General features: G+C 53.0%; 2 protein-coding genes across 3 annotated transcripts; one reads left to right on the forward strand and one right to left on the reverse strand.

Moving 5' to 3' along the window:
* Positions 1–452: 452 nt before the first annotated feature.
* On the forward strand, positions 453–4,088 carry LOC123443062 (serine/arginine-rich splicing factor RS2Z32-like). 2 transcript variants are annotated; one of them, XM_045119302.1, is made up of 7 exons: positions 453–557; positions 1,019–1,140; positions 1,783–1,822; positions 1,924–2,019; positions 2,104–2,330; positions 2,403–2,492; positions 3,449–4,088. In XM_045119302.1, the coding sequence occupies exons 2-7, from the start codon at positions 1,025–1,027 to the stop codon at positions 3,849–3,851; spliced, it is 972 nt and encodes a 323-aa protein (XP_044975237.1). In that variant the 5' UTR covers positions 453–557; positions 1,019–1,024; the 3' UTR covers positions 3,852–4,088. The 2 variants fall into 2 exon arrangements, with proteins under 2 accessions (XP_044975237.1, XP_044975238.1); XM_045119303.1 differs by having other exon boundaries at positions 470–557; positions 1,024–1,140.
* LOC123443061 (receptor-like protein kinase HERK 1) lies at positions 3,984–7,632 on the reverse strand. The gene is made up of 2 exons (XM_045119301.1): positions 7,107–7,632; positions 3,984–6,986 (listed from the first exon to the last, which is right to left on the reverse strand). Exon 2 carries the CDS (start codon positions 6,965–6,967, stop codon positions 4,253–4,255), a length of 2,715 nt encoding a protein of 904 aa, XP_044975236.1. The 5' UTR covers positions 6,968–6,986; positions 7,107–7,632; the 3' UTR covers positions 3,984–4,252.
* Between the last annotated feature and the right edge of the window lie 1,115 nt (positions 7,633–8,747).

Below are 8,747 nucleotides of genomic sequence, written 5' to 3' on the forward strand. Positions count from 1 at the left end.
CGCGAAAGCAAATTCGTACCTCTTAAGGAATAAAACTTGTTTTTTTTGTGTGTTTTCGAGAGGCAGGATGCAAAAGCAAATTCGTGCCTTTGGTACAAGAAAAATCGTGTTTTTCAAAAAAAGGAAACATATTTTTTCACGCAATTTTTTTCATCCAAAAGCTAAGAAAGGCAGTGGAAAATCGAAACACCAAACCCCCTCGCCTAAAAAGCCGAAAACACATGCGGGGTAAAATAGAAAAAACAAAATCGGCCTAAGAGTTCTATTGGGTCTAAACATGCAGATGGGCCATTGTTAGGCGCCTCCTCCCACAGCCCCCCTCGCGTTTCCCCCCTTTTCCTCTCGTCACAAACAGGCCTTTTGTTCTGGCTGCCGATTTGAGTACAGCCAGCAGCGCCCGCTCCTCCCCCTGGCAGCCGTCGATGCCTCCCCCGATGCAACACCTGCCGTCCAAACTTAATCGGGCGTGACTATAAGTTCGCCGCTGTCACATCCGAGCAGCTTCTCTAGTCTTGTCCCCTCCCGCGGCTAGGGTTTCCTCCGCTTCGCTCTCACAGGTGAGACCCCCGAGCCCCGATCCGATCTCGCCCCCCGTCCACCGTTCCGCTCGATTTCTCGCTTCGTCGGCCCGCCGCGCTGATGCGTTGTGCTTAGGCCCGGGCTCCCGCTCTCTTGATTCCTCCGCGGAGATCCCGTCGGCCCGTGATTTGCTTGCTCGTACGGATAGATCCGCATCCATGGCGTGCCGTATCCGAATTAGAATTAGATATTGTGAAGAGGCGGCGGTGATTTTCTGGATTTTGTTGCGGTTTTGGTGCGGATGATTCGCAAGGGCGAAAATAGTATGGTCGCAGCTATGCTACTACGTGATAGATTGCGTCACGAGATGTACGTGTGCTGCTCTAGTTGAATTTGTGCTAGTTTGGCTGCTTTTTATCGGGAGGAGATTGCCCTGCTTCGCTGTTTGCTTGCGTGGTGTCAGCGGTTGTAAGTTGTGACATTTCGTTGCTTGTTTCAGTGCAGAATGCCTCGCTATGATGAGCGTGATCGTTACGGCGGCAATACAAGGCTGTACGTGGGTCGTCTTCCCTCGCGCACCCGCACAAGGGACCTTGAAGACCTCTTCGGCAGATATGGGAGGTAAGCAAGCAGAATTTTTCTCAGTCAGAGCTACTTTTGCCTTCTGATGGTTGGCAAGGCCCTGAACAATTATACTAGTTTCTTCTTATACAATTGATGGATTTTGATGGGTTTCATATGTCACCTTTGCAAATCATGTGTGATTTAGCTTGTAGTCAAATAGGTCTGTGCTTTGCTCTATTGTCTGAAGACATGGTAGAGCAGAAATTGAGACACGTTTTTTTGATTTCTTGCACCCAATGACATTGTCACCCACACAGTTACTTTGAGGCAATGGCTCTCCATACGGGTTACTAAAGACAGCACCCTGTGCTCTCTGAACATTGTTCTCCCCCATTGTTTTTCGTACCATCACATGTATCCACAAGCCCTTCATGTTTTAACTTGGATGATCTTGTTGAAGGTTTTGGGGGCTTACCCAACCTCGGTGTCCATGGTGGATTGGTGGGAGGGTGCCCTTGGTGGAATTGGTGGCTATTCTCGCAAAGTTTCTAGCAGACTTTGGCGATTGTTTTCAAAAAATATATTGCCTGTTTTAATGGAAATCACAATCATGCCTGGTGTTTAATTCATTCTGAGTGGTGATACATTTATCTACTTGCGTCTTGATGGTGTTACTGTTTCGGGAAACCATTTCCACAGAGTGCGACATGTGGATATGAAGCATGAGTTTGCATTTGTTGTAAGTAACCGCTCTTGGTCACACCTTGTTTTGACATTTTAATTCACGTTAGTACTGTTCACATTGACACAACTCCTTTTCTTCTATAAATCTTATTGCAGGAGTTTAGTGATCCCAGGGATGCTGATGAAGCAAGGTACAACCTTGATGGTCGTGACTTTGATGGAAGCCGCATGATTGTCGAGTTTGCTAAAGGGGTAATTCTAATATTCCTCTCTACTATTTCTTTGTTGATTTATGTGTTTGTTGTTTGCTGTTTCTTATTACGATATTCCTTCTAGGTTCCGCGTGGCCAAGGAGGAGGAGGTGACCGTGACCGTGGCCGTGGTGGTGACCGTGAATATATGGGCCGGGGGCCTCCTCCTGGTTCTGGCCGCTGCTTTAACTGTGGCATTGATGGCCATTGGGCTCGTGACTGCAAAGCTGGCGACTGGAAAAATAGGTGCTATCGTTGTGGAGATAGTGGCCATATAGAAAGGGATTGTCAGAACAGCCCTAAGAACCTCAAGTATGTCCTATGAGTTGTCTTTTCTGTTCTATAGGCAGAGCATATCTGACTTCAGTTGTGTTAATGAACCAGGCGTGGAAAGAGTTACTCCAGATCTCCATCTCCTCGCCGCGGAAGGGTGCGCGATAGGAGCTACAGCAGGAGTCGCAGTAGGAGCTACAGGTATACGTTGTTTTCAAATTTTTGGCACCATCTCCTGCTGATTCTATTGCATGATTCACTTGTTCTGGTAGTATGCTTAGTCTGAATTCTGAACACGGCACTGGCATGTTTTTTCCTTGCGAACTAGAGACCTATTCTGTCCAATTATCATTGTATTTCCTTTTTTGTGTATTGTTTTTTCTGTTATGCATAGGTTTAGTTTATGCTGCTACTCAGCGGGCATAGGTTTACTTCATACTCCCTCAGTCCCAAAATAACTGTCTTAACTTTGTATTAGAGCTAGTACAAAGTTTTATTAAGCTTAAGACACTTATTTTGGAATGGAGGGAGTACAATTTACTAACCTGATGAATGTGGGATTGTTTTTTGTTATGCATATTCTTAGTTTCCGCTGCTATTCTGTGAGCATAGGTTTACTTCATGCTACCTCTGTCCTGTAAATATATGATGTTTTAGCAGCTCAAATGAACTGCTAAAACGTCATATACTATGATACGGAGGGAGTACATTTTACTAACCTGCCGAATGTGGGGATTTTTTCTCTTATGCATAGGCTTAGTTTCTGCTGCTATTCTGTGGGCATAAGTTTACTTCATACTCCCTCCGTCCCAAAATTCTTGTCTTAGGTTTGTCTAAAAATGGATGTATCTAAATACTAAAATGTGACTAGATACATTCATATATAGATAATTCTTAGACAAGAATTTTGGGATGGAGGGAGTACATCATATTGCTGAATGTTGGAATTTTATTTGAATTAAACATTCATATTTGCTACAACAAGTGAATACATGCCAGTGATTAAAAATGGTTTACTTTATGTACACCTGAAGATTTATGGATATATCATTTAAACATATATCATATGTTATTTTTAATCTTAACTGTGATTCAATTGTTTTTCATATCATGTTTTGTGTATGGAACACTGATGGTATGTCTCTTGCTTTTCTTAGCCGCTCTGTTTCCCCAAGGAGGGATGAAAGGCGCTCAAGGAGCCCCCGTGACAGTCGCAGCCCAAGGAGGAGCCCCCGTGACAGTCGCAGCCCTAGGAGGAGCCCCCGAGACAGTCGCAGCCCTATGAAGAGCCCCCGTGGCAGTCGCAGCCCTATGAGGAGCCCCCGTGACAGCCGCAGCCCTAGGAGGAGTGCTTCACCTGCCAAGGGGAGGGCCCGGAGCCCCACCCCTCCTGGCAGCAGAAGCCCTGCACCAAGGGAGAACAGCAGGAGTCCGATGAAGGCTGACAGCCCTAATAACATGAGCCCAGCTGCAAATGGTCGTAGCCCGAGCCCCAGGGACGGCGAAGACAATGGCAACCATCGTGCACCCAGTGGAAGTGCATCACCCGGTGGTGGTTAAGTGGATCAAATTCTTCCAGTGTTCACCCAGTGGGAGTGCATCACCTGGTGAGAGTCGAGAGTCGATCAAATTCTTCCTACAGTTACAAAACTCTCCAAAATCTTGAACAAAGACTTGCCTGTACGAGTTTGATTTTATCGTGTACTCTATTTCGGTATTTGATACTCCAGTCAGACCATAATATCTGTTGTACTATGTGCACATGGAATCATTTTGCAGTTTCTACATTCCGTAAAATAATCTTGTGTGCTTAATTTCTCATCTTTATCGTGCTACATTGTTGTACTAAATGCTAGTCATTGTCCTTGAACGATGGTGGGGGACCACAATCTTTTCCATCATCCACTTTTCTTAGGGACGTACAAAAAACACCACCATCTTTTCATACAAAGCAATGTGGTTCATCTGCTGCGGACATTGACCATCTGCCAGAAGGTCCCTCTCATGGATGCGTCTGTGAAATCGTCGTCGGCTACACCGTCTCCCTCCACGCTGCCGGTTTGAGGCTGCGTTTGCTCCGTAACCAGTTTGAGGCTGTTCACGTCGGAGAGGTCCAGGCCGTCGCAATCCACTGAGTTTCTCTGACGGCGAGGCGGCCTGAGCTCCGTCACCATGTTGAGGCTGCTCACGTCGGAGAAGTCCAGGCCGTCGCCCTCCTGCAGCCGCATCACGAACTGCAGATTCCACACCACGTCCTCCATGGTCGGCCGGTCGGCAGCGCGCTCCGCCAGGCACCTGGCCACCGTCTCGCCGTACTTCCTCAGCGCCGCTGGCCTGGCCGCGGCGGCGATGCGCCGGTCCACGATCTTCTCCAGCTCGCCCCTGCCCTGCCAGTGCAGCCCCCACTCCACCAGGTTCGACATCGGCTTGGGCAGCCTCGGGTCGACGACGGGGCGCGCGCACACCGCTTCCAGCAGCACGACGCCCAGGGAGTACACGTCGGACTTGGCCGTCAGCTGCCTCGTCCGGCAGTACTCCGGGTCGACGTACCCGAAACTGCCCTTCACCGCCGTGCTGACGTGCGTCTCGTCGAGCACCGGCCCGGCCTTGGACAGCCCGAAGTCGGCCACCTTGCCCGTGAGGTCGCCGTCCAGCAGGATGTTGGACGACTTGACGTCGCGGTGGATCACCGGCTTGTCCACGGCCGTGTGCAGGTACAGGAGGCCCCTCGCCGCGCCGGCGCACGCCTCCAGCCGCTGCGCCCAGCTGAGCGGCGACGCGCTGCGGCCATACAGGCGGCTCCTCAGCGAGCCGTGCTCCATGTACTCGTACAGCAGGATCATTTCCTCCCGCTCGTCGCAGTAGCCGACGAGGGACACCAGGTGGCGGTGGCGCAGCCCCGACAGCAGCTCGATCTCCGTGCGGAACTCCCGCGCCCCCTGCCGCGACTCCGGGCTCGCGCGCTTCACGGCGACCTTGGTGCCGTCCTGGAGCACGGCGCCGTACACCTTGCCGAACCCTCCCTCTCCGATGACCAGGCTGTCGTCGAAGTTGCGCGTCGCGTCTTGCAACATGGCGAGCGGGAAACGGTAGCTTGGCATCACAGCCGCGGCGGCGGCGGCAGCAGCCCTGGGGCTCGCTCCCGGGGTGTTTCCGGCAGTGGTGAAGCTTGACGATCCTGATGCAATGGCGCTGCGAACGCTGAAGCGGCCGAGGAGTGGCATCCATGGCGTGGACGACTGGCTCTGCGTCGGCGTTGGCTGCTCCTTGTCACCCTCCTTCTCCTCCTTCTCGTTTTTCTTCTTCCGAAGGACAATGGCGAGAGCAACGGCGATGGTCACGAAAGCGAAGGCTCCACACACGGAGCCAAGAAGGACGGCCAAACGCGATTTGGCTGCCTTCGCCGCCGGCTCGACGACGACGACAGAACCGGCGCTCAGGTGCATCTTCATGATCTCAATCCCGTTGAGGATGGCGGCGGGCGACACGATCTTATTTTCCCGAGGGCCAACATGGACGGCGAGTTTCCCGGACGCTGCGCTAGCAGACAACACGAAGTCCGTGTAGTATGGGAACGCCAACGCACCATTGCCGATGGCGGCGAGGTCGAGGTCCTGCTTCACGGTGGCGTCATCGACGTAGGCGTTCATACGGAGCTGGTGGGAAGCGTTTCCAACGATGTCGCAGAAGTGGAACCTGATGAAATAGCTGGAGCGCGTGTCAACGTCGAACTGCCACGCCATCTGTTTCTGCCCGTCCATGGAGATGTTCGTGATCACGAGCTCCCTCGCCGTGGCGTAGACGATGTCCGGCGCGTCGGTCACCGTCGCTTGCCCCGGCAGGCGGTTCAGCGTCCTGTTGTAACGGACCTCCCGAGTCACCGCGTCGACCCTAGGATCGGAGAGGGGCTGGTCGGTAGTCCATTCTCGCCAGAGCGCGTCGTCGTCAGGCGCGACGACCGGGCCGCCAACGTTGACGCGGTAGGCCGTCTGCAGCGGCAGCGCGGCAGGGTTTAGCTCTGGCCGGCCCGACGATGAGTCGGCCGTCGTGGCCGCCGCGTCTGTCACGAGGTTGTCGGGCACAGAGACGACCTCGACGGCGTTGACAAAGGCGATGCCCCCGTCGATAAGCGGCACGAATGAGACCACGAGCGTGTCGCGCTCGACGTCCAGGAGGAACTCCACGCGCGCCGGCTGGGGCGACGACGACGCGTTGCCGGGCTCGGGCGCCGGGATGCCGTCCTCGAGCAGCACGGCGTCCTGCGTGGACACCTTGAACGCCCTCGCTGCCGCGGCGAGGTCGTAGCTCCGGTACACGAAGGGGAAGAAGTGGAGTCGGAGGAAGTGCCGGCCGCGGCGCTTGATGGCGAAGGAGTAGGAGGATGGCGCGGAGAACACCCTGGCGTTCTGGTACAGCGCGGCGTCGCGGAAGCCGGACACCAGGTCCGGCGAGGCCTTCACCGCGGCGCTCCGAGGGGACGTCAGGGTGACCGCGCCGGAGCCGCCGTCGTCGGCGAGGAAGAGCCTCCGGCCCACCGGCGTGTCCAGCGAGGAGCCGCAGCTGACGAGGTAGTTGTCCTCGGGCGTGTACGCCGCAGCGACGCAGACGAGCAACACCGAGACGATCCAGAGCGCGCCGCGTGCTCGAGCTGGCCGGTGCCTCGCCGCCGCGGCCATGGCAAACTCAGAGGAACACCTATACATGATCAAAAGATTATGTGCAGAACAGGCAGAGAAGTCATCGAAGTGTATCGATCGAACACCAAAAGAGCGGCAAGAAGCCAAAGAAGAGCGACAGAGGGACGAGCGACGTTACCTCCTGCTAGAGGCCAGCTGATTCAGCAGCAATCGAGACCCGCCATGGATGATGTGTCACCGGATGTGCGTGCTTATCTGCGAGGCCTTTGGTTGGTGCATGCGAGGCCAGGGATTGCAGGAGGGGAAGAGGACACAGAGGTCACTGGTGACCGGTCAGAGAGACGGATCGCCATCAGAGGCGGCCCGCCGAATTGAAAGCTTGTTCGTCTCGTAGTATCCTGTTGGGCACGCAAGTCGCAAACGTTACCGAACTCTTGAGAGAACTGACCACCGTGTGAGCAGGGGACTGGACTGGACTGGACTGAACGACCAGTGGGTGTCCTGTTGCGCCGGGAAAGGCAAAGAGCAGCAGATGCTGAAGTTTCCGCGACCGGACCGGACTGCCACGAGTGTGGAAAGGGTTGTTGCACTTGGAAGCTCGTTGGAAGGTACTGGGCTACTACTGAAGATTTCTACTAGAGGTTGCAGGAAGAACACGACGGTGGTGACAGGAACGGATCGCCGTCGGAGACGGCCGGACTGCCCGCTGGGAATTCTTCACGGCCGCCGAACTGGCACGCGTATGGAGGAAGATGCACCCGAAAGCAACGCTAGGAGGCGCGACGAGAGTGCGGGACACGAGGGCGTTTGGTGTTATCCTTCAGTTGTCAATGTTACTAGCAAAATGAAAAACTAGCCGTGCCGGCTTTTATCGGATATCTAGATGTAGGTAACTATTTTTAAGATTCACGCATCGATATTACCGTAGTCAACATACATTATACATTTTGTTATGTATCATTACATAATGGATACACTATGAGCACGATTGTGTATCCGTACATAATGCACGTGTTATCGGAGGGGAACTTTTGAAACCTAAGTGTATATACATTGAAAAACTATTCTGTTCATCCGGCTGATAATTTTCACGCATCTGCCGTCTCGTACATCCTCTAATCTGTTCGATTGTGTGGACACAATATCGTTTCGGTCACATAGCCCTTTTCAGCCACGTACCATCCAATCCATCCACACGCACTCAACCTTATCTCCTCCTATGCCCCAGCCATCTTCTTCCTTCCTCAATCCTGTATGTGCTCCATTCTACCATATCAAGTCCGTGAAGAGGGCCGGACCAGGTGAAACTCGCGGCGTGCGCATGCTGCGGGGGCGAGACTGAGGCTGGGGCGACATGTGTGGCAGGAAGGGGTCGCCCGAGCTTGGGCTTGTCCATGGCCATGGCCATGGCGGCCGGGCCCAGATCGTATGTTTGTGATATATGCAACAACGACGACAATCAACGGCGTTGTTCAACGATGGCCTGCAGCCGCATTCACGTGCCTATCCATGGTTGTGTTCTTGGAAAGATTTTCTGCAACACAATTCTTGCTGCGGAAATCTCTCTGCAACAGAGCTCATGTTACATAGATTGAAGGAAAAAATGGTCCAAAGAAGTTCTGCAACAAGGTCGCCGTTGCAGAATTAAGCTCATGTTGCACATATCAAAGAAAAAAATGGTATGATTTTATTTTGCAACAAGACCCTTGTTGCAGAATCATGAACGCAAGCATCATGTTGCAAATATCAGGGGAAAATGGTTCAAAAAAGTTTTGCAACGAGGTCGTTGTTGTAGAAGCATGAACGCATCATGATTTCT

The sequence above is a fragment of the Hordeum vulgare genome, chromosome 3H (genome assembly GCF_904849725.1).
Source record: "Hordeum vulgare subsp. vulgare chromosome 3H, MorexV3_pseudomolecules_assembly, whole genome shotgun sequence".
In the NCBI taxonomy this organism is placed as follows: Eukaryota; Viridiplantae; Streptophyta; class Magnoliopsida; order Poales; family Poaceae; genus Hordeum; species Hordeum vulgare.

Excerpts from the sequence above, each read along its gene's own strand:
- LOC123443062 (XM_045119302.1), top strand. The coding sequence starts at position 1,025 with ATGCCTCGCTATGATGAGCGTGATCGTTACGGCGGCAATACAAGGCTG. Across the intron at positions 1,141-1,782 it reads CTCTTCGGCAGATATGGGAG|AGTGCGACATGTGGATATGA; the intron begins GTAAGCAAGCAG and ends CCATTTCCACAG. Across the intron at positions 2,331-2,402 it reads AACAGCCCTAAGAACCTCAA|GCGTGGAAAGAGTTACTCCA; the intron begins GTATGTCCTATG and ends TTAATGAACCAG.
- LOC123443061 (XM_045119301.1), bottom strand. The coding sequence starts at position 6,967 with ATGGCCGCGGCGGCGAGGCACCGGCCAGCTCGAGCACGCGGCGCGCTC.